At 44.2% G+C, this 25,706-nt stretch overlaps 1 protein-coding gene across 2 annotated transcripts in view; it reads left to right on the top strand.

Annotated features, from left to right (window-relative positions):
• The window catches only part of PRKN (parkin RBR E3 ubiquitin protein ligase), a 1,415,352-nt gene that overhangs the window by 463,952 nt on the left and 925,694 nt on the right, over nucleotides 1-25,706 (top strand). For both annotated transcript variants that reach the window (XM_017537276.2, XM_037741740.1), the window contains exon 3: nucleotides 18,878-19,118. In XM_017537276.2, coding sequence (XP_017392765.1) covers nucleotides 18,878-19,118 — 241 coding nt within the window. The remainder of the gene's footprint in view (nucleotides 1-18,877; nucleotides 19,119-25,706) is intronic.

The following is a 25,706-nucleotide window of genomic DNA, read 5'->3' on the forward strand; positions in this document are numbered from 1 at the left end:
ATAAAAGAGCACGCTCTTACTCCTAACAGCTATACTTTTTTAATATCGTCATCTACTCATGGATTTTTTTCTTTAACTAGTGTGTTATAATCTGTTAGCATCTATTTTTTTTTTTTTTTGCATTTATATTTTCCCATTCTTGTCCAGTGGGAGCTCATTTGTCATAGAGCATAGGGTATTGGTTGAGTAAACTGTAATTTAGCCACATATGAGCTTGTGAAAAAGAATAAGGAAATGTCTATGTACTACTGTAGAATTAATTGTAGGATGAATTAGGAAAGAATTTCAGTGAAAAAAGTATATAACATGCTATCATTCATCTAAGAATGGTGCTTAAATACACACACATACTCACGCACCCACACCAGCTTCTGTTAAAGAGATAAAGCAGAAATCTAAAAACAAAAAAGATTATGGTTGGGATAGTGAATATATTAAATAGACAAAAGGAGAAATGAGACATCTTTGGCAATTTTATGTTTCTAAAGTTTGACTTTAGTAACTTGAAAATATTTTCCATAATTACAAAACAATTAAAAATTTTAAATAGAAATTTCTAAGAATCAAAAATAAAGTCAAACAAATGAATGCAAGTATCTTTAGTTGTAATCATAGCCACATTATTCCAAGTGACTTTAGAATTCAGCAATTTGACTATACATTGTTAATGAGGTACATCCCAAGACAAGAAGAACTTCAAGCAGTAAAACGTAAACTATGATTAGTAATCAATTTAATGGTTTTATTCATTGTGTATATAATGTAGCCTAAAATAATGAATAATTATGTGACATCTAATCATATGATTTTCATGATTCTGAACAATAGAAGATTAAGATTGAAGACAAAGGAGATTATTTAAAACCCTTCTACTCCTCAATTTGAATGGGAAATACCAGATTGAACTCATGATGTATTTTTTCTTTAAAAAACAAACAAAACATGCTTCTTGTCACTGAAAAAGCTGGCAAACCTTTATGAATCTAGTAGTAATGAGTATCTCTAACCATCCAGATAGTCATCTTTAAATACCATTTTTATTTGTCAAAATGAATTATTACAGGTCTAGAGCAAAAAGCGTTCAAAGCATACAAGATGGCAAGGAAACTACCAAAGACACTTGTGTCTCTGCCACAGTTCGGGAACCCATTCTCAGATGTTCCAATTTGCTATAGATAAGCACCAATAAAAACAATAACTACAATGGATGGACATCGTTAATATGGTTAGATCTATAATATTTTTTTTTTTTTTTGAGATGGAGTTTTGCTCTTGTTGCCCAGGATGGAGTGCAATGATGCAGTCTTGGCTTTCTGCAGCCTCTGCTTCCAGGGTTCAAGCCATTCTTCTGCCTCAGCCACCCTAATAGCTGGGATTACAGGCATGCGCCACCATGCCTGGTTAATTTTTGTATTTTTAGTAGAGATTGGGTTTCACCATGCTGGTCAGGCTGGTCTCAAACTCCTGACCTTAGGTACATCCACCTGCTTTGGCCTCCCAAAGTGTTGTGATTATAGGTGTGAGCCACTGTGCCCAGCCATGACTTTTGAGTGTTAATCTCTACCATTGGAATTTAGGAACCACGGTGTAAACTTGCATGTGATTCTGTTGGGTAGTGCTGACCTCCCTGACATGCCTGAGTTTCTGGGACAGCTTTGCCAAGAGGATGTAGTATTAAGCTCCCAAACCCTGACCCCAGTAATTCTACACAGCATATTCCATGCCTTTTAAAACCTTAATTTAATTCTTTCAAATAAAATGTATATATTTTAAATTGTTTATAATATTTGTCACAACTAGTAATAAACTAATACTTAAAGAAGTGATACTTGAGGCATTTCTTGCAATGTTGACAATGTAAAACACAATTTTAAGGTGGCTTTAATGAGCATGGCTTTGATGATTCGATATTCTTTGTACTTAGAAAAGAGTGAGCACAGAGAAATGAAATCCCAGACTTCGCTTGCTCAAACAGCACTGTCCTCTGCTCTTCACAAGTAAATCAGTGACTGCAGTGGCTGGCATGTAGCCAAATTGAATGACTCCTGAGCTATGTCCTCCTGTCTCCTATGGGGCCCCTCTGGTGTAGGGTCCTCATGAGCAGCAGAGAGGTCCCAGGCCTATGGTGGGAGGGACATGGAGATGATAAGGCCCAGAACTACACTGGCCAATTAGTGTGGGGCTAATTGACCTTTCACAGTAATTGTATTGCTCTGCCTTTGGGAACCAGAGAAGGGCCTTTCAGTATCTTTATGCAGCATAATATTTTTGACTATAATGAAAAACCAGTCATGAGAAATGTGAAAGAAATTCAAAGGCTAAATCGCAAAGTATTCATCTTTTAGAAGTTCCCCTTTTTTTAAATGAAGGATAAGTTTGAAGAGATAGTTTCTGTTCTCATCCAATTAATATAAATTGGCGTTTAGTGTTCATTGAAAACTATGGAGGGGAACTGGAGTTCAAGAGAAAAAAAATCAATGGGAACAATTCCTTTTTTGATTATTCTGACTCACCATGAACATCTCTAAGCTCACCTTGTCTTCAAACACATTGCATTGTTAGCAGTGACCAAACAAAATAGTTCTTAACCATTACATTAAAAAACATCTTTAAGTAAGTTCTTTTTTTCTTCTCTTTTCTTTTTTTTTTTTTTCAGACAGAGTCTCGCTCTGTTGTCCAGGCTGGAGTGCAGTGGCACAGTCTTGGTTTACTGCAGTGTGTACATCCTAGGCTCAAGCCACTCTCCTGCCTCAGCCTCCCAAGTAGCTGGGATTACAGGCTTATGCCGCCAACTCTGGCTATTTGTGTGTGTGTATGTGTGTATTTTTAGTAGACACAGGTTTTACTATGTTGGCCAGGCTGGTCTGGAATTCCTGACCTCAAGTGATCCACCTGCCTCGGCCTCCCAAAGTGCTGGGATTACAGAGGTGAGCCACCGCACCTGGCATAACTTATTAAATGATTGCCATTCTGTCTTTCCTTGGCATAGAAAATACATTATTAAAAACTGTGATGGGCTTCCAGCAATGTCAGCTTAAAGCCAGGTACAGTGGCTCAGGCGTGGAATCCCAGTGCCTTGGGAGGCCAAGGCAGGAGGATCATTTATGCCCAGTAATTTGAGACCAGCCTGGGCAGCATAAGTGAGATCCCATCTCTACAAACGAACTAAAAGCTTAGCCAGGTGTAGTGGCATGTGCCTGTAGTCTCAGCAACTCAGGAGGCTGCCATGAGAGGATCACTTGAGTCTGGGAGTTCGAGGCTACAGCGAGCCTTGATCATGCCACCGCACTCCAGCCTGGGCAACAGAGTGAGACCCTGCTTATATCATGAGCACAGAGGGGGACAATCTAACGTGGGATGTTTGAAATAGAGCATTGGGCTCTGAGCCAGAAAACTGAGGCTGCAGGCCTGGCTCTTTCATTTCCCAATTATATGTCTTACTTGACTTGGGTAGGTTACTCAAGCCATCTGAAATGTTTCCTCACTTCTAGGTATGTGCTTTACAGGATCATAGAGTCATTCCACAAACACAGGGGAATGTGTTTTATGAACAGGTCATTACAGTAGGTACTACAGACACAGTTGCAGTATTTTTTCTTAAAGACGGTATTGTCTGGTAACAGAGAGCAACACACACAAAGAAACTACAGTCCAGTGTGATAAGCACTGTCTTCCCTGGGGCGACAGGATCCGCAGAGGTACAGACTTTACCTGGAAGCCAACATCGGCATTCAGAGTCTGCGAGGCATGTTCAGTGTTCACCTGTACCCTCTTATTTTCACTTTCCATGCTCTTACTGATTCCTCTATAACCCACTTGTTCTTACTTCGATTTTTTTTCCTTTTTTCAATCACACTGGACTAATCTTTACTTTGATACCTCCTATACGGCTCAGTCCCAGATCCCGTCTCCTCATGTTTTCATCATTTCAGCTATCTGGCTCTTCTCCTAATTACCCCTTTATACCTGGGGTGGTTCCATTGCAACATCCAAACCCCGCTCTTCACCATGCGCCCCTGTAGACTTGTCCTACGCTGTCTGCCTCAACCAAGTCTCCGCTTCCTCTCAGCAGACTCAAAGAAGACCAGCAGAGGCATTGAAGGCCTGGGTTCCTACCCTGGCTTCACAGTCAGGAGTTGGGTGTGGGTGAACCCATCGTGAACTCCTCTGTGGCTCCCCTTTGTCCTCTGTAAAGTGGAACTGAAATGAACAACAGCAACCACAATAAGTTATATGAAAACAACAATTTATTAATAATGTGGTATTATTAACAATTTTAGAATCTCATCATTCATCATTTTAGAGATGATCTGTGTAACTCTGATCTGGAAGAGTCTGAAATATTCAGGTCTTAACTATGTGCCATTGAAGGAACTTCTTTTCGGAAAAAGAAAAATACATCCATTTTTAGTGTATTGTTGGATAATGTCCAACCGTATGAGCGTTGATCATTATTTGGCAAAAAAAACTCCCATGGATGTTTTCTTAATACTGGTATATTTCCATATCAAAGATCCTGTAGACAGAGCCCAGCATTCTGATCCCTCAGTCCTCCATGGGTCAACACCTGTGCTTGACAGTGTAAGACCAAGCCCAGGTAGAGGAATACCTGCTTGGTTGGTCCACACTAAACAATTTGTTACTGCCTTACTTGGTGGATTAATATATTGTTATAAAAAGAGAAAGAACTGTATTAAGTGCTTCTCTTTGAAGGTAATATTTTATTTCTTGGAGAAACAAAGATAAATAAGACATTGTTTCTGCCCTGAGGCGGCTTGATACCATATTGGAGCACTCTGATGTCTTCTCACCGAAAATCTCTTAATTGCAAATCTGAGGCTTGTGTGTGTGTGTGTGTGTGTGTGTGTGTGTGTGTGTGTGCGCGTGCACTAGGAGAACTGAATAGTATTTGGGGATTTTGTATGGCAGTACAACTGGATTGTGTCCAATGTATTGTCCATGGAATGTGGCTTTGAACAGAACCAGAGTGGTGAGTGAGTACACCATCTGTCAAAGCACTGCTTCTGGGACCAACAGGATTTTCTGCTGGAGTCAAAGATTAAGCAATTAATGATCTCAGAAACAGGGATGGAGACTGTGGGAAATGTGTCCTGTAAGTACCACTGTAACTACTGAAATCTGTTCGAGGACTTTCTTTTCCCCTTTGCAGCTCTCCCCTGAGCATTAGGAAAATCTGGGTTTGAAAGGACAGGATGCTTATCTTTTAGATTTCGTCAACATTTCTCTATTTCAGCTGTCCCTGAAAACTCAGTCAGCTTCTTCACGTGTTCCGTGGCATCTGGGATATGGCGAGGTAGGACCATTTTTTGGTATCAATTTTTAGTTCATAGAAAGCTGGAATGCTGCCAGAGAGATTGTCACATTGATAGCTTCTGCACAATCTGCCTTCTCTGTATATTTTCCAAACAGAATTGCATAAGTGAGCAGCTAAATAGAATTCTGAGGTCTTACTCATGTACAAGATTAGGGACCCATCCTCTTTAGTTTTCTAAAACTCATAAATATTGGTAACACTACTACCAACTATGTGTCACTGTGGATCGGGGTCTGAGCTCTTTACATTTCCTTAAATCTTCAAAACAGGCTTCAAAGTTAATATATCATTGTCTGTGGCAGAAAGCTGAGGGGGAGGAAAGAATCATTTGCCAAAAATCATACAGCTAATAAATTATGTAGCACTTGAGTCCATTTGACTTTAAATTCTAAGGCCTTTTCCTCGTTCTGCTGGTTTCCTCTGTAGCACTTTGGGCACTGAGCTCATGACTGTTCATTCACCCATTCATGAATATGAATGAGTATTCATATTCACTCATGAATATTCATTCATGTATTCACTCCTTCATTCTTTCTTACTTCCCTTCAGTCATTCGCTTTTTCAAACATTTTGAATTCATAGATATATTTCTACATCTCCTGGCTTCAAAGCACTGTGTGAGGCATTCTGATAAATATCAGTATGACCAAATTGCTGTTCAAGTATTTCTAAAATAAGTTGGAAGATAAGACTCAGACACACATGTGCGTATGCACGCACACACACACGCACACACACGCATACACGCACACTACGTACCGTCCAAATTCTAACCATTATAATAAGAAGAGCATGGCAAGCAAAGATTTTCAAATTCAGACGAGGGAGGAAGGTGTTACTTTTCTCTAGGAGGATCACAGGAAGTACCTGAGTCCTGAACATGAAAAGGAAGGGACACAGTGTGGTTAGAAACCTGAAGATAGGTGCTGCTTCTCCACTTCTCCCTCTGTGGCAAAGCTCTCGTGCTCCTGTGTGGGTCCTTGAGCATACTCGGATCCTGACGCAGGTTGCTTTGAAAAGACTTAGGCTTGAGCCTGCGCACAGCTGGAGGAGTGCTGCCTGACACGCAGCTGATGATGGACTGTGACAGCATGTCCAAGTAGAATGGAAAATAGAGGACTCTCTGCTATTATTGCTTAAGGGACAAGCACATATCTCAGTGCCATAAAACCATGCCATCTTTCTCATGTGCCTGCAGGTCAGCGGGGGTATCCGCAGCCTCAGGCTGGCTTCAGCTGCAGGTCCCTGTTTCATGCTGTGAGTGTGGCTGCACTTGGTCACCTCTGTGGGTTGGACTCAGGTCTGGGCCATGTGAGAACAGGTGGAAGCTTTCTGTGATGTTCTGTTTTCTGAGACAGAGTCTTACTCTGTCACCCAGACTGGAGTGCAGTGGTGCGATCTTGGCTCACTGCAACTTTTGCCTCCCGGGTTCAAGTGATTCTCCTGCCTCAGCCTCCTGAGTAGCTGGGATTACAGGTGCTCGCCACCATGCCTCCTAATTTTTGTATTTTTAGTAGAGATAGGGTTTCACCATGTTGGCCAGGCTGGTCTTGAACTCCTGACCTCAAGAGATCAGCCTGCTTCAGCCTCCCAAAGTGCTTAGATTACAGTTGTGAGCCCTTGCACCTGGCAGGGATGGTCTTTTGATGGACCTTAGCGGTGGGACAAATACAAGGCCCTGGTTCAATCACATCTGCTAATGTCCCTTTGGCTAAAGCCATTCACATGGCTCGGCACAAATCACGGGGAGGAAGTAGGGAGCGTGATGCCTGCACACTAATGTAGGGGTGTGCGTAATTTTGAAGACTAGTTTAATCTACCACATGTGTAATGTAGAATGGGTGAGGAAGATAAAAAATCAAGTATAGATCATGATCGAGAACGGAAAAAGTACAAACACACTTGAAGAAGATAGTGAGATGCTACAGTCTATTTGACAAGTAATACTGAGACATTTTCACATATTGGACTGGAGTATGGAAAAACCAGATGTAAAGGGAGTAATTACAAAGCTATTATAGTGAGAGAGGCCTAAAATGGGGAGGTGACTATTGATACATAAAGAAGCTGAAGATGTGAAGCGTATTTCTGAGAAAGACTTACTAACTGTTGGTGCTTTGCTGATGTCAAAGGGCAGGTAGGAGGAATCCAAGATACTGATTCTCTTGCAGCCTATTACAAAGCATAGGAGTATAATGAGATTTTAGGTGGGAGGGGAAGGCTGGAAGTGGGTGATGTGGGGAATGGTTTCTCCTTTGACAGAAGTCGGGCAGGGGAGGGCTTCAGGTCAGAGCATGATGAACAGTGACCACTGCTGAGTAGGAGCAGTCCTGGGAGAGGCTGGGAGCTCTAAGAATAGGGAGGGGGAGGGACACAGGGCCTGTGGATGAGACTGAGGCCCAGGGTGTGACAGTAGAGAAGAGGTTGGAATCGGATTTCAGGACAAAGGGTGTCCTGGTGCCCTCCTGGGTGGAGGAGGCAGATTGCAGCCTTTGTATGCAGGGTTTGGGGTGCTGATGAGTGCTGGGCACCACTGTTCATGGTACATTGATGGTGACGGCAATGGAAGAGCATGAGAAAGCAGCAGGGGGGGGTCATTTATTGCTATTAGTTATGGATGCGTTTCCCATGAGTGTGCTATACCCAAGTGAGTTTAAACAGAAGTGCCACGCTCTCAGGTTGTTTAGAATCCGCTTTTATGCTGGCGCCCGAGAGTCAGCTGGAGCTCAAACCTCTCGGCCCAGAACAAAGGGCGGTCAACATTTTTATATCAGTTTCAGGTCGGGGGCGGTAAGCAGATTATTACAGAAGCAGAAGGAGTAGCTTGGGGGCGTGGGGTGCCTAACAACAAAATTCTATTTGAAGTTGTTTTTCACTCAGGATGTGGGGTAGGCAATTACACAGCTGCAGGTACAGGATGTATGGGCCAGTGGGCCCTATTTCTCAGAAAATTGGTTACAAAGATGCCAGCCATCTCAGACGACAAAGTTCTCAGAACAGAATGCCCTTCATAGCTCAGGGTGGGTAAAATGGAATTGGCAGGATTGTTAAAAATGTATTCACCACAGCCAAGCCAGGGTATTTCATTCCCCACCGGCGTTTTGGCAGAATCAAATCGTGGATTTCTCAGTGGGATTCAAGGGGTAATAGTGGGTTCTGAGACACATGAGGCTGACAGAGGCTATACGCTGTTCGATGAATTTTAGGAGCCAATTTAGTGTACATGGTCCAAAAGTTAGACCTGAAAGAAGGAGCAGTAGGGGGCCTGTCAGCCCGGTGATGAGGGTGGTGAGCCCAGGCTTCCAATTAAACAATCCCTGATCCCAGGGAGTGTTATTTTCTCGCTCTTGGCGGCGTTTGTCTGTGTTTTCCCTGCCTTTCTGGACTTGTTGGCATAGAAAGAACAGCTTTCCCCTAAGGCAGTACAGAGTCCGCCTTGGGTCATAAATTTAAGTCCCTGCAGTTTTGAAGGACCACCTTAGCCGGAAAGTCGAATTGGGCATTTAACATGTCTATGGCAGACTGAATTTCCTCTAGATCAGAGTCAATATGTTGGGAGATTGACACTAGTCCAGTCTCTCCTTGAATTAGAGCTGCAGTTCCCAGCGCGGTGGCACCTGCTACACCAAGCCCTACCAAGAGGGGCACCAGCAGAGGGGCCGCGCGGCTGAACCTGGAGTACAGTCCCAACCCGCGAGGAGGGGTTGTCCTTCCGGTCCGCTGTACGCATATACTTGGGGAAGTACATGGACTAGGACGCATAGTTTAGGCCTTGCTTCTGGAGCTGTTTCGTTTATGCAGCGGGCAAGACCGGAGGTGTGGGCCAACCAAGTGCCACTGGGAGCTCTGTAGGATGATGAAGAATTCACAACAGTGAGTAAAGATTTATCACATGTGGTTTAAAACAGAGAGGCAGACAAGTTATATTTAGAACTGATTAGACGGGAAGCATTTTCCGCAATATCATCCAGAGTGAGTGAGCGGGAAGGCTTATTGCAGGGAGGGGACATAAGTGAGACACATTTTTCTACGCCCACTCCTGTATAGTTTGGAGGTTTTGCCTTTAGGCTGATCAACAGTCCTGGGCCAACTCAGGCCAGGTGGTATTTCGAAGCTTATGCATGTTCCTGAGGATGTTTATCAAGCTCGGGGCTAAATGAGGCTTAGGCCCGAGCCGGGAAACCGCTGGGGCAAGCTGGTTGAAGGCTCTAACTGGAGATGGGGCTGAACATAGGGTCTCCTTAGTCCGCTATGGGCCCAATCAAATTTGGCAGTCTCCAGTACGTAAGAACTTTCTTTTGGATTACAAACAAAGTTCCAGGATCTCGTCCGGTTACATCTAGTCTGCGTCCCGTGTCATTCCCGTGGTCCAGTAGAAGGCAGAGGGATTGTGGATAGTTAGGTTCAGGAGGTTACAGGATTTCATTGAACACGTGTTAGGATGGGCAGCATGGGCTAAGGAGAGGCTTGAAGATTTTGCTGGTGTCCCCCCCACTCCATAGGCGGCTAGAGTTACACAGGACCAATATGGGCAAAAACATTCATCTGCTTGCTGGCAGTTTACATCTGAGGGGTTTCCTGAACACAGGTAAAATTTAATTGACTGAAGTTCCTTTCTTGCATTGACAGATCTTTCACATTCTGGGAAAGGCACCCCGAGTCGACCCTCCCTCCATAGGGTGATGACACGAGGGCTAGCCTCTGAGAATAGGGCTCACAGATCAACTTGGAGGATTAACTCTGCGTGGGACAGCGTCCCCTTCCAATTAGTGCTACTAACCACTTGTCCGGTTTGGAAAGCAGTAATGAGGAAGGAATAGGTGTATCCATCGGGGGCCCAGGGTTGGTGCGTGGCGACAGGAGTAGCAAAGAGGGAGAAGAAAAAACAAAGACTGAGGGTTACTCAGGGGCTGTCACTCTTTTTAAGCACAGGCTTAAAGGAGTGGGTCCTGGCTCGGGGACCCATGTTGCTTGTTGAGCCTTGGTGGTGGGCTTTGCAGGGGAGCAGTGGATCTAGGCTGGAATACCATCAACCTTTAAGGCGGTGGGGGTTGTCAGGATCACGGTGTAAGGTCCCTTCCAGGAAGGGTTAAATCCTTACTTCTGGAACTTTTTGACATATACGAGGTCTCCTGGGTGGAAGGGATGGTCAGATGATGGTGGGTTCGGTGTGCTTCTCGATCAAGCGGCTGGATAAAGTCTTGCACCTGTTGGAGAGACTGTAAGTGCTATAACTGGTTGGCAGGAGAGCTTTCTGCCAAATGGACTTCCCTTAGCTTTGGTAAAATAGGGGGTGCTCAGCCAAACATAATTTTATACGGGGTGAATCCTGCCCTATTAGGGGAGCATCTGGTTCTAAAGAGTGTGAGGAGAAGGTGGTTTGTCCAACTTCCACCGGTCTCTAGAACAAGTTTTGAAAGGGTATCCTTTAAAGTTTGGTTTATGTGTTCAACCTGTCCAGAGCTCTGGGGCCTGCAGGCACAATGTAGTTTCCACTTGACATTTAGTGCCCTACTGACCGCCTGAGTGATGGACACGGTGAAGGCCGGACCATTATCTGACCCAATGGCAGTTGGCAGCCTGTGCTGGGGAATGATTTCATTTAATAAAATGTTTATTACTGTGGAGGCAGTTTCATTTCGAGTGGCAAACGCTTCAGTCCACCCCGAAAAAGTGTCTACCATTACCAGGAGATCCTTATATCCAGCCCGGTGTGGTTTTATTTCTGTAAGGTTTACTTTCCACCTCTTCCCTGGGCTGCACCCCCGGTTTTGGACCTTGCCTGGCGTGTACTTGTGCGCAGGCCATGCGCTGTTAGCTGCCCGTGCAGTTAAGTCCTGGAGGCGGGGGACTTTGAAATGGTCCCATAGAAGTTGTGCCAACTTGGTTCCTCCTAGGTGCGTGGTGGAATGAAGTTGGCCCACTAGGCCCCCACCTAGAGGCTCAGGCAGGAAGATTCTTGAGTCCGGGAGGATCCACCATCCATTTTGGTTTTTGTTGGCCTAAAGGTCTGATGCTTGTCTTTCTTCCTCTGGAGACTATGTCAATCAGGCAGGTCTGGCTGCGGGTGGGATATGACTGGCAACATAGTCTGTGGGTGACAGGGAGTATGGCCGCTTTTCAGGCTGCGGAGTCTGCTTTCAGATTTCCCCGGGAGATGTTCATTTTGTCTCCCTGCTGTCCTTTGTAATGGATCACAGTGACCTGACGGGGAAGCCACACAGTCTCGAGCAGGGCCGGAATTTCTTCTTTGTTTTTGATCATTTTTCCTGCCAGAAGTAAGAAGTCCCCTTTCCTGGTATATGGCCCCATGTACATGCACGGTAGCAAAGGCATACCGGCTGTCAGTGTTGATGTTTACCCGCTTGTCTTTTGCCCAGCGAAGGGCCTGGGTGAGGGCTATCAGTTTAGCCTTCTGCGCAGAGGTGCCAACCGGTAGCGTTTGAGCCCAAATAATATCAGCCTCCGTTGTGACAGCTGCGCTCGCCTTGAGCACCCCTGCTTGATGAAGCTGCTTCCATTGGTGAACAAAGTGGCATCCACTTGCTTTAGAGGGGTGTCCTGCAAGTCCGGCCTGCCGGTTTCTGTGACCTCCAGTGTTTCCTGGCAGTCATGGATGGGAGCAGAGAGGTCTGGGTCGGGGAGCAAGGTTGCTGGATATCGGCACTGTGCAGGATGGAAAGTTAGCCTGGGCTGGTCCAGTAGCAGGCTGTGGTACTGTAGGATCTGTGAGTTTGACATCCATTTTTCTGAGGCACTTTTGAGTAGGATTTTCACTGCATGGGGTGTCGTAAGGGCCAATTCTTGGCCCAGGCTTATCGGTGTCCCAGACCAAGCTTGCAGTAGCTGCCACTGCCCACAGGCAGCTTGGCCAACCTGAGGCCACTTGGTCCAATCTTTCTGATAGGTAGGCAACTGGCCATTGCCGTAGTCCCTGGGTCTGGGTGAGGACCCCCTTGGTTATGCCCTTGTTTTCATGGACAAACAGGTGGAAAGGTTTTGACATGTCTGGGATTGCCAAAGCCAGTGCTTCAGTGAGAGCCTTTTTTAGGTTCTGAAAGGCCTGTTTCTCTGTTTCATTCCAGACCAATTCCCCACTCCCACTGGATGTGGTGGAGAGGGGCTTGGCGATTTTTGCGAACCCAGAATCCAGAGGCAGCAGTATCCTGCGGCCCCCAGGAATTCCCGCACCTGTTTTTTTGTGGTGGGGGTTGGGATCTGCAAGATAGATAGCCAGTTTCCGAGCATTGGAAAGCGCTTGCTTTCCCTGGGTGAGCTTGTATCCTAAATAAGATACCTTTTGGAGGCAGATTTGGGCATTTTTTTTTTTTTTTTTGCTGAGACTTGGTATCCAAGTACTTGGAGGAGGCATAACAAGCCTTTTGTATGTTGTAGGCCATTTCCATGGCCAGCAGTAGGTCATCTACATATTGGAGCAAGGTGCAGTCTGGATGCCTGGCCCGAAAAGGCATTAGGTCTCACTGGAGAGCATCTCCAAAAAGGGTGGGAGAATTTTTGAACCCCTGGAGTAATTGGGTCCAAGTTACCTGGGTAGTGTCTCCCGAGTTTGGATCTGTCCATTCAAAAAAAGCTAGCAAAGATTGGCTGGCTTTTAGGGGCTAGAGGGATGGTAAAGAAAGCATCCTTCAAGTCCAAGACAGTGTATACTGTCTAGTTTGGTGGGAGTAGGCTGAGGAGGGTGTTCGGGTTTGGACAATCAGATGGATAGTGACTGTCTGCTTGTAGACCTCCAGTGAATCCTGGACTGGCCAATAGTCATTGGTGCCAGGCTTTTTCACTGGCAGGAATGGAGTATTCCAGGCCGATTTGCATAGTCTTAAAATATTTGCCTACAGTAGTCGCTGTGTGTGGGGACTCATGCCTTCCCTGACCTTTTGGCTTGTGGGGTATTGTTTTACTTGTACAGATGGAGCCATGGCGAATAGTTCTACAGTTACAGGGGGATGGTGTTTTGCCAGTCCTGGGGGGCTCGATTCTGCTCAAACATGGGGAAACTGGGCCTGCAATTCCAACATAAGGGAGTTGTTTTCCGAGGCCATGGTTGGGGAGGAGAATTTTTGAACCCCTTAGCACCAGGAGATATTCCTCCAACAAAGGGGTTGTTAGTAAGAGGTGGGTGGTTGATGAGTCCTGGTTCTCTCAGGTTAGGTGTGTTCCTTGAGAAGGAGATGGAGGATTGCAGTTTATGGATTAGGTCTCTTCCCATTAGGGGATATGGGCACTCCAGGACTATCAAATAGGAATGAGTTACTTTTTTGTAGCCTAAGTTTACTTCTCAGGTTTGTGTGACTGGGTGTTTGCAAATAGTTCCTGTGGGTCCTTGAACTGCCACTCTTGTATTGGTGACCTGGCCTGAAGGTGTTTTTAATACTGAATGTTCTGCTCCAGTATCAATTAAAAATTTTACAGGGTGACCCCTTACTGTGGCGGTGACCATGGGCTCCTGGGGCCAAGGGAAAATCAGCTCTGGCCCCATCAATCTTCTAGCTCCTCCATGGCCAGGAGTTTCTTTTTATGCTCGGTTTCTCATCTTGGGGGATGTTCATTTTTCCAGTGCCCGGTTTGTTTACAGTATGCACACTGATCTCGCTGTAGCGGGATTTGGGCCCCCAACTGACGATGGCCCTTGTCTTTCTTGTTGATTTGTTGGAAAGGGGGTCTCCCCTGTGTCTCCTGGAGAGCAGCCACCAAAATTTTTGCCTGTCTCTTGGAAGCTTTGTCAGCAGCATTTTCTCTATCATCAAACACTTTCTGGGCTATTTCTAAAAGTTGTGTGATGTTCATGCCACTAAATCCTTCTAATTTTTGTAATTTCTTCTGGATGTCTGAGGCTGCCTGAGCCACAAAAGCCAAATTTAAAGCGTGGCTATTTTCAGGAAGAGCCGAATCAAATGGGGTATAAATACGATAGGCCTTCTGGAGACATTCCAAGAATACCCCAGGAGACTCATCAGCTCCCCAGATCACTTCCATGGTTTTGGATAAATTCATGGGTTTCCATGCAGCTACCTTAATGCCCATAAGTAGATTGCAGTGAAAGTTGTCCAAAGCATGCCTCCCTGCCGAGGAGTTGGGTTCCCAGTTTGGTCTGCTGGTAGGGAAGACTTCCTCCAACCGGTCTCTGGCCTCCTCTTCAGGCTGACCAGTGGAGGAGAGGAAATGCTTTCACGCGTCTCTGCAGATATGGTCCCTCTCCTCTGCAGTAAAAAGGGTAAGAAGGATTTGCTGACAGTTGTCCCAGGGAGGACGATGAGTCTGAAGTACGGATTCCACCAGAGAGGTCACAGCCTGGGGTTTTTCAGAAAACGGTGGGTTCTGAGCTTTCCAATTATACAAGTCAGAGGTGGAAAATGGAACATAAACCAAAAATGGGGTTGATTGCTTACCACTGGAGGCAGTGCCTCCCTTAGGGGTATGGGGGCAGCCTGCTCTCCCGAGTCGTGGCAGGAGTCTGGAATCCACAGGCTATGACAGGACAGGGGGAACAGAAGAAGTAATAATAGGTGACTCTGTCGGGGCCGGCAGGTCATAAGGGAGGAGAAGGAGAGGAAAAACTTTGTTCTCCCCAGGCGGAGGCAGAACTGGAGGGGCTGAAGCTGAAGAGGGGGGCGACCAAGTGGTGCAGTTAAGGAGTATTTTAGAGGCAGGTTAAGAACCAAGTGTAGCCACTGATCAATATACGGGAACTGGTTGGGGTGGCCTGGATTTCCTATAACTACCCTCCAAACAGCCCGATGACATCAGGGTCCAGTGACCCTGTGTCCGGCCACTCCACATTAAAACTTGGCCATTCTGGTTTACATAGGATGTGGAGTCAGCCCTTGGAGAGGCGAACTCCATGATCAACCGTGAAATCCAGGGAAAAGTTTTTAAGCATACACTGTAAAGGAGTAGGTGGCTGAGGATGGGAATGGGAGGGTGCATTTCCCATCTTGGCTTACAAGAGAAAATTATACTCAACACGGGCAGAAATATTCCCGGCCAGGAGGGGATGGTTGAGAGAACCTACAAGTCAGAAGGATTACAACCAAAAAGAGAACAAAAAGAGTCAGGGCTAAAGCTGTTTGCCACATGGAAGATTCAGATGAAACACCGGGCCGACGCCTGTCTTCCTCTGCATCTGTAACCCAGGTACCTCTGGTGCCTCCACTCGTCAAAAGCCTCGAGTTTGAATTTGGCCCTCTCAGTGAGGGGAGAGAGGAGAGCCGTAAGGGCCAGGTCCTGGAGTCTTTGTACCTGCCTAGAAGAAGGATTTCAGTGGTATGGGGCATGGACGGCGTCTGGGGGGGTATTTGGTATTAGATTCCGGGTCCACCAGGAACCAGAGTTCACTGGGAAGGGCTTGGAAGGAGTTTAGAAGAGAGAAAGGTCACCTTACGTATGACTCAGAAGGCCTGAGTTGGCTGGGGAAAGTGTTTGGGTGGCAGAACAGGTGTGCCAGCAAGTCAGCAGGGTGGCTGTTTTGGATCTGCCACCTATTTACAGTGGGGGACAGCCAGACTTTTGGCCGGGGTCTGTGACAGTCCATTGCCAGCAGTCTCTATGGTGCCAGAACTTCCAGTCAATAAGAGGTGAGGTTTACAATCTAATCCATACAACACTCGATGGTTTTGAAACAGTACAGACAATTTTTGGGTGACTATCCTAGACACCAGACTAGAGCCGCCATTCCAGGGGGCAGGAGGTCTCTACCAATGATAGAAAAAAAGCTTTTCCCCATCTGCCTGGGACAATGTCGACGGCCAGGCTTACGACACCAAGACAGAGGACATACAGAAATGGGGAAAGGGGTGCCCCATGAGGGTCCACTCAGATGCCCTCCTGGCCGCTTTCCTTGTGGGAATTTAGGTGCCTCTTAGCATCAGCAGGTCGGTATAAACACACAACAAGGATCAAGTTTGAGTGGAGCCCGATGCTGTCTTAAGCCATATGAGGTCACCATGGTACCACAGGTTGGGGCCCTCTCAGACTCTGTAGTTGTTCACCACAGAGCCACAAATTGGAGATCCAAGGGCAGGCCCTTGGTCTCCTCATTCAATCTACACATGTACACATACACTTATTCAGAGGCTAATACAGTTGTTATTAACCATACAAATTTAGTGACCTGTGGTCCTGTCCCCCAGCGTCCTGGATTTTGGACAGGATTAATGAAGGGGTGCCCCCACCAGGGCATGTCCCTTCCAGAAACCAGAAACCAGAGAGAGTAGAGTCAGATCTGACTTTCCTTCCCAGGACCTGAGACAATGGACTCATAGCCAAATTCTGTGGATGCGGCAGCAGTCAGTCCATTCCTCTCCGGAGACACTGACTTATGGGGCCCTGGAACGTCTCAGGGGGCACCACCCTCCTTCATCATTCATCCGGGGAGATCTGGAGCTAGCCCGGTCCGTGCCCGGTGGTGATATAAATTCTCACTGGGGCCGCCAAATGTTATACCCGAGTGAGTGTAAACAGAAGTGCCACTCTCTGAGTTCGTTGAGAGTCCACTTTTATGCCAGCATCCGATAGTCAGCTAGAGCTCAAATCTCTCAGCCCAGAACGAAGGACGGTCAACTTTTTTATATCAGTTTAGGGTCAGGGGGTGGTAAGCAGATTATTACAGAAGCAGAAGGAGTAGCTTGGGGGAGGTGCCTAACAACCAAATTCTATTTGAAGTTGTTTTTCACTCAGGATGTGGGGTAGGCAGTTACATAGCTGCAGGTACAGGATGTATGGGCCAGTGGGCCCTATTTCTCAGAAAATTGGTTACAAAGATGCCAGGCATCTCAGACAACAAAGTTCTCAGAACGGAATGCCCTACATAGCTCAGGGTGGGTAAAATGGAGTTCGCAGGATTCTTTAAAATGTATTCACCACAGCCAAGCCAGGGTATTTCAAGTGTTCTTTGAGCATTCCTAAAATGAGAATGGCAAGAGGTATTTGAAAGGCATTTATTTATTTATTTTAATTTAAATTAAATTTAATTGTTTTTTTTGATGGAGTCTCGTTCTGTTGCCCAGGCTGCAGTGCAGTGGCATGATCTTAGCTCACTGCAACCTCCAGCTCCCAGGTTCAAGCAATTCTCTTGCTTCAGCCTCCTGAATAGCTGAAATTATAGGCACTCACCACCCAGCTAATTTTTTTTTTCTTTTTTTTTGTATCTTCAGTAGAGACAGGGTTTCACCATGTTTCCCAGGCTGGTCACAAACTCCTGGCCTCAAGTGACCTGCCAGCCTCAGCCTCCCAGAGTGCCGGGATTACAGGCATGAGCCACCATGCCCTGCTGGCATCCATTTATTGAGAGAGTAAGGTCCTTGCTCTGTCTTAAGAGGGTAGCAAGAGATGAGTAACTGCTTCTATGTAGTAGATAGTGTGTGTGTGTGTGTATGTATGTGTGTTCAAGCAATTCTTCTGCCTCAGCTTCACGAGTAGGTGGGACTACAGGTGCACACCATCATGCCCAGCTAATTTTTGTATTTTTAGTAGCGACAGGTTTTCGCCATGTTAGCCAGGCTCTTCTGGAACTCCTGACCTCAGGTGATCCACACACCTTGGCCTCTGAAAACACTGGGATTACAAGCCTGAGCCAACATGGCTGGCCCTATGTAGTAGATAAACTAGAATTCCATTTAGGGTAGCCTAGTTCTTATCCTAGCAAATAACTTGACTTGTAATTTTTATTCCACAACATGTTAAAGTCTTCTGTTTCTACATGTCAATATATAGATGCAAAACCTTTTTGTATTTGTTTGCTGATTTTTGTGGTTAAATCGGCAGAGAGAGGGAATGAACCCTGGGTGACAGGAGCGTGCCCCCACTTTGCTTCCCCTCTGGTGTAACAATGTGTGTGCTGGTGCTCATGGAGGGTTGTGTGTGAAGCCTATTCAAACACATTCATTTCCGATGCTGTGAAAAAATGCCTGCAAATTGATAATAACTGACTTTCTGTATTTTTATAAGACAGAAATGGATGCCAGTATTTAAATTAGATAATTATAAGGACAAATCACCTCCGATGTCAATCAGTTTCATTATTTAGGAATACTATTATTAGCCAGGTGTGGTGGCACACACCTGTAATCCCAGCGACTTGTGAGGCTGAGGCAGGAAAATTGCTTGAACCCAGGATGCGGAGGTTGCAGTGAGCTGAGATCACGCCATTGCACTCCAGCCTGGACGACAGAGTAAGACTCTGTCTAGGCGCGGGGTGTGTGGGGAGGTGCAGTGGAAAAAAAAGATCATTTTCACTGTGCTTATAGATCCAGTATGGTAATATTTTTTTCCTGCTAGGTTACATGTCCTTTTGAATATGACTTCAGCATTCTGTTGTGTTTCACATATTCCCAGATTTCTGTTTCTAATCCCAGTTCAGTGTTGTTTGTCTACTGTGTAGAGTATGTAAGCACTGTGGCTTACATACTCTTACATAAGGAAATTACATGTCATTTTCCTTTTCCTTCTAACACTGAGGATAAGGTAAACTCTGGGTGGCATTTCAGGTTTGCCATTTCCTTGTATTTTTCCCTTGCTCTCAAACAGAACTGTGACCTGGATCAGCAGAGCATTGTTCACATTGTGCAGAGACCATGGAGAAAAGGTCAAGAAACGAATGCAACCGGAGGTGACAACCCCAGAAATGCAGCAGGAGGCTGTGAGCGGGAGCCCCAGAGCTTGACTCGGGTAGACCTCAGCAGCTCAGTCCTCCCAGGAGACTCAGTGGGGCTGGCTGTCATTCTGCACAGTGAGAGCAGGAATGACTCACCACCAGCTGGAAGTGCAGGTAATTGGAATGCTCTAAGATTATTAAGCACTTAGTTTGTTTAGTGTAGTCTCTGTGGAGCATGGCCTCATCAGGTGCATATTTAGTTTATGATACGTTTTGGGTTGGAGTCTCTAATTCACTACTAGGAGATATCACTGTAACTGGGGTACTTTGATATAAACTTTGAGAATGCGTTTATTATAAGTACTATGAAATAGGTTTTCATATTGAGATTAAATATAAGAGATATATTCTAATGATGCAGAAAAATTCTAAAAAGTAGAAAGAACTTTAGAGCTAATTTGAGCCATGTGTAGCTTCTAAAGCCACATATTCCAACGGCGATAACATCCTTAGTGTGAATGGACTCCTCCTAAAAAAGAAAAAAGAAAAAAAAAGAAAAAGAAAGGACTCCTCCTTCTCCCTGTGCTACCCCCCATTTAAAAATGCTTTTCTTTGGCAAAGATGGTTATCATTCAGTTATTTTGAAGATGTTAATATGTTTCCCTTAGTATTTTATTCGCTAATTTAAGTAGTCAAAGGTGTAATACAATTAATTTTGACTGTGTTTGACAGAGGCACAAAATAATCACAATGACTTTACCTGGTAGAAATTGATTTTCCTCCCACATACAATAGGTTCTGGCAGTTGTGGGCTTGTGCGGCTTTCACCATGTCAGAAATTTCTGGGACCTGCAAGATGGAAGCCTAACATAATAAGAAATATCTCCTAATAGAATTACTAAATAAAATTTAAGGAATTTTTGAAATTTTAGATGAGCTTGCAAAAAATAAAAAAAAAAGATAATTTCCTGGGACAAATGAAAATGTAGAAACAACATCTTTAAATACAGGAGTAGATAAGCCCAGAAAGTAAGGCATTAGCTGATGCTCTGTGATCTTGAGATGGTCGTGGGAGGGAAAGAAGCTCTGCTTCACATGAGCTGGGCGCCTGGGGTCTGGTAAGGAAAATGGAGAGATAGAAATAAATGTCAGCAATGGGGGAATATGAGATAAATCTAAACCCCTGCAATACCCGTGTGATTCAGAATGATACATTAATATAAATATCAAACCCAAGCTTATAACAATTCTGATGTTTCAACCAGAGTATAAGACCATTCTGTCATTGACACCTCCAGAGAAAAACAAACCCTACTAAAGGATACTCATGCTCCAACATCATAAACCAAACTAGGGAAAATTTCACCTTGAGCATGTCAGAGACCAGAATATGCCACCCCAAAATATAACTGTAGGAGACCAGAATATGCCACCCCAAAATATGCCACATTAGCATACGTATTATTTTGAGTTGATTATTTTGAGAAATAGTAGACACAGGCAAAGCTCTAGAAATAGAGCCGAAGTCACCCTTTTGCAAGGGAAATTTGTATCTACAAAGGAAATCTCCATTTGTAAGCGTGTCTCCGTCTCCTTACTAGGAAGAGAAGGAGAACAGAGTCTCTGGAGACTGATCCTTCAGAAGGCATCAACTCAATAATCTGCCTAACAAACCTTACTCTGTCTTCTCTGCTCCCTTTCTTCCTTTGCCTTTAGAGATGATATTCAAGCCTGAGTTTTAGGCCACCTCTTTGAGATTTACGCATTTTTCTGGGTGTTTCACATGTACAGTCTTCCCTCCCCATTAATAGGCAATATGTTTCAAATCCCCCAATGCATGCCTGAAACTGAAAATGTACCAAACCCTATATTTACTATGTTTGTTCCTGTACAACTGTATAACACATTGGATTTATTATGTGAGTAGACCTATCTACTTGGTCTTTAATATGATTTTCCAAAATAAAATTTGTACTAAAAATTAAAAAAAATCACATTCTTTAGAGCAAAATTAAACCATTATTTATTATCTCAACATTGAAAGCAGTTTTAGCACAAATAATTTCATTGTGTGCACATTCATATTCTTTACTGTTTCCTAGTGTGTCTGTCTCTACTATCTTATCAATAGCATTTATCTGAAAATTTTAGTCTTCTTATTTTGTTTTATCATAAAGTTCTCCTTGGTCTTCTCCAGAATTTTGTTTTAGGAGAATGAACTTAGAATTACTGACACTTTTAATTGACACACTCTCTAGACCATAATATTTTAGTTAAGAAAATATAGTATTCTTTCTATATAGGGTCTGAGATACCAGTAGACACTGAGAAAATTCTACTAAATGTCTAATATTTTCTTTATATTTTTAAATTGAAATTTGTAATTATTTCAACCCAAATAATAGACAATAAATTCTAGTAAACTTACGCAATGTGGAAATGACAGCAGCTTTCAGAGTAGTGTATGCTTAATGATGACACACTGTTTCACCTTCACTTTCCACCCGTATCTGCGTCACATCTGACCTCTGACCACCCGGTCTCTCATTTACCCCTCTGTTTTGTGGTCTGCCAGCTTTGTGCATTTTGCAGCTAGGGACTGGCTCAGGAAACACTACATGGTACAGTGGGTGACCACAGGGTGCCATCCTAATACACTGCTCCCTACACCACTGCAGACTGGTGGCAGCTCTTCCTGGTACCCTACATACTCCTACTAAAAGGCATCAGTTGTATTGCATCTGTAAAGAATTGGGAAAAGAGAGATGACTGATCCCAGGTCAACTTTCTGATTTAATTCTGTGTTGAACTAACAACTAAACTACTAGTAGCCGTCTCCTACTCATTAGAAGTGAAAGAATCCTTTACCAAACTCATGACTCTTATTACTTCCTATTTTGTACTCTGGTTACTTTACCTTTTAATCTCTTTGCGGACCAAGTTTTTGTCCAATTAACTATAGTTTCCCCCAAAATCTCCTCAAAGAGTGGTGATACATGTTTACTACATTGCTTAAAATTGTAAATATAGTAAGTCATTCATCAGAGTTTCTGTGCATTTAGCTTTTAGAACAAAAACTTTATTTAAAATTATGCAGAGAAATAGAGATTTCACCTCTTAAAAAGTCTTGGTTCATTGCTGGTTTGAATGAACACTTTGAATGGAATGATTTGGAATGACTATATGCAAACAGTATGTATAAATGATTTTTTTTTAAACTAAAACTTACAGCATAAAGTTCCTAGAGCAGAGATTCACAGACTCTCATGTGCAGAATTATCTTGCATGCTTTTCCATGCTTCTTTGTTGGACAGAAATTCTTATGCCACGGCAAGAAAAAAAAATCTTGTTTCATTCTTTTTCCGTGACCAGAAATTTTGATTTATTTTTCTGGGGTAGAGGCCCCAAAACGTTGGCACCATACACACTCTGAGAAACTGTGCCATATCACTGAGATTTTCCAACCTTACGATTATGGATCCTACCTGTTGTTCTCACAGAACAATCAGACGTTGGGTGGGAGAACAGAGGCAGGCTGGTGAGAGGTGAACCCACCGAGCCAGTCACAACAGCCGGAGACAATTCCTCTCTATGTGCTTCGCATATTAAACACATAAAACATCCATCATTTGAAAAGACACAAAAGTTCCTTGGTTATGTAATGTTTGAAAACCTCTGCCTCAGAAAAACCCCAATTTTCTGTGCTTCCAGAGTCTTCAAATTCAACTTCAAAGCATGTAAGTGCTGTCTGGACGTGGGAGGGCTTTAATGGGTGAATAGCTGGGCTGTAGCCACGCATGTTGTCGAAACAGATGGAAACTTCTGAAACCTGAGGAGGTGGCAAAAGATAACTTGTCAACATGAGAGGTGATAAGGCGATGTACATGAATAACCAGTTACTGAGTTTTATTGTAACTCAGTAATCTCAGGTTGGTACTGAGAACCTGACCGTGTCATACTAAGGCTTGTAAGAGAAAGCAAAGGAACTGGAAGGAATCACTGAAGTAATTTTGACTGCAGTGCTGCTCAAGCTTCAGTGCTCGTCAGAATCATCTGAGGACCCACAGAAGCACAGACGACTGGGCCCAGACCAGTTGGCCTTAGATGGAGGCCGAGAAGTTGCATTTCTAACAAGCCCCCAGGTGATACTAATACTGCACGTCCAGGAGCTGTGCTTTGAATAGTACTCCCCTGAACAGTAAAAAAATAGTATTGATTAAAATATGGTCACTGAATAAAATCTATTTTACTAAGTTTTGAACAAGAACTTCGAGTGAGCTACACCAGGGCTCCAGGGTGCCTGTGTGTAAATTGCCTTCACGTATTGTTGGTGTTTCCTAAATGAGGCACCATTCATCATCTCCGGATAGTCAGATGAGATGAAGCTATGCTACCTAGCAAAAAACAGGAGGTTAGTTCAACCCTTGTGGAAGACAGTGTGGCAATTCCTCAAGGATCTAGAAATAGAAATATCATTTCTCCCAGCAATCCCATAACTGAATATATACCCAAAGGATTATAAATCATTCTGTTATGAAGACACATGCACACATATGTTCATTGCAGCACTATTTACAATAGCAAAGACTTGGAACCAACCCAAATGTCCATCAGTGATAGACTGGATAAAGAAAACGTGGCACATATACACCATGGTATACTACGCAGCCATAAAAAGGATGAGTTCATGTCTTTGGCAGGGACATGGATGAAGCTGGAAACCATCATTCTCCACACACTGACACAAGAACAGAAAACCAAATACCACATGTTCCCACTCATAAGTGGGTGATGAACATGAGAATACATGAACACAGAGAGGGGAAATCACACACTGAGGTCTGTTGGGGGGTAGGGGAGTAGAGGAGGGGTAGCAGGGGCTGTGGGGATTGGGGAGGGATAACATTAGGAGAAATACCTAATGTAGGTGATGGGGAGATGGATGCAGCAAAGCACCATGGCATATGTATACTTATGTAACAATCCTGCACGATCTGCAGGGGTACCCCAGAACTTCAAGTATAATAAAATTAATTTAAAAAGAAATAAATTGATTTGCCATATCTAAAAAAAATGGGAGACTCCTCTAATATATGTCATACAGTTAATGAATGACGTAAACAAATGGTGATTGAGTCCTTACTCTGTGCCAAGCACAGTGCTAGGTATTGGGATGTCGCAGAAAATAGAAACAGACAAAATACCTAACCTGAATGGACCTGTTCTGTTTGGAGCAGAAGATAAAAAAGAAACAACCAACCAACTCTTGGAGTAACAGTAGAGTCAAGGGGATGGAGAGTATTGGCCGGGAGTTTTAACATACGGTGTGTGGCCACGAGGATTGTGTGATGAGCTAACCTGCAAGGAAAGCACCCTCAGGGAGCATCCATTTGTGTGCAGGCAGAGGCAACAGCAACCTGTGAGCCCCAGCCCGGGCCCTGTCCAGAAAGCGCAGCAGCCAGCAGCGGGTGAAGCTTGGAGGAAGTGGAGCACTGGGAAGAGGATGTCAGAAAGAGGGCAGGGTGGGGCAGGGCAGGAAGCGTCTGCTGGGCCCTAGATTTGACCCTGTTGAGAAAGTTTGACTTTTGAGTAATGGAGTGATATGATCTGACTTCAGCAAGGCTCACGCTGGCTTCTTGTGAATGAACTGCAGGAGGAAAGGGTGGAGGGAACAGAACCCGTAAGGTTTTCAAATCCTAGAACTGCTGCACTGCCCAGAACGTCGGGAACAGGCTGTACCCACAAGTGGCGTTGATCAGTGCTTGCTGCAAACCTGGCAGTATAGGAAGTGAAGCCTTGTTTCCCTGAAATATCTCATTTAATTCCTTGCAGTCCTGGAAGGCAGAATACCTTCATATCCTCTTTATAGATGAGGAAATAGCAGAGACCACTTGAGGAACCACCCAGACAAGGCAAGCCTTACACAGGGACCATCTCCCTCCAGAGCTCATGTTTCAAGTATCCAGTAGCCTGTGTTTTCCTGAATATAGATATTAGGTGGAAGGAATTTTTGCATTTCCTCTAGATATTTTGGTTAGGAAGTAAATATAATCTCACAATGGATCTTTTTGAAGGTCATGTCAATTGACTTCAGGCAAGTAGTCAAATTTTAAAACTGTATATTACATGGTATGCTACTTTTTCATAATTTTTTGCTTTTGGAAAAAAAAACTGAAAAATTTAGGTTTAGAAAGGCAATATACCTGCAAATCACTTTTAAATGGAAGAGAGAGAGAAAAGAAAGAAAAAGAGAAAGAGAATAATTTGAACCCAGTGGGCAGAGGTTGCAGTGAGCTGAGGTAGTGCCACTGCACTCCAGCCTGGGATCCTCGGTCTCCTCAAAAAAAAAAAAAAAAAAAAAAAAGAAAACCTTTTGTAATTTTTTTCCAAATTTTTTTTAGTGTTACTGACTACCTTACTAAGAAAGCATTTAATTATATGGAAGACAGTTTACTATACAATAGGCCTTTTTTCTTCTTACTAAATGAAAGAGACGAGTTTTGATGAAACAGCACGCCAAGCTTGTCCAGTCCATGGCCCCCAGACCACACGCGACCCAGGACAGCTTTGAATGCAAATCCGTAAACTTCCTGAAAAGATGGTGAGGGCTTTTTGTTTGGTTTGTTTTGTTTTTTTGCGATTTTTGTTTTTACGTCATCAGCTATAATTAGTATATTTGATGTGTGGCCCAAGACAATTCTTCTTCCCTTGTGGCCCAGGGAAGCCAAAAGATTTGACATGCCTGCATTATGTGCTAGAATA

Source organism: Cebus imitator, unplaced genomic scaffold, assembly GCF_001604975.1.
Source record: "Cebus imitator isolate Cc_AM_T3 unplaced genomic scaffold, Cebus_imitator-1.0 Scaffold6, whole genome shotgun sequence".
Lineage (NCBI taxonomy): Eukaryota > Metazoa > Chordata > Mammalia > Primates > Cebidae > Cebus > Cebus imitator.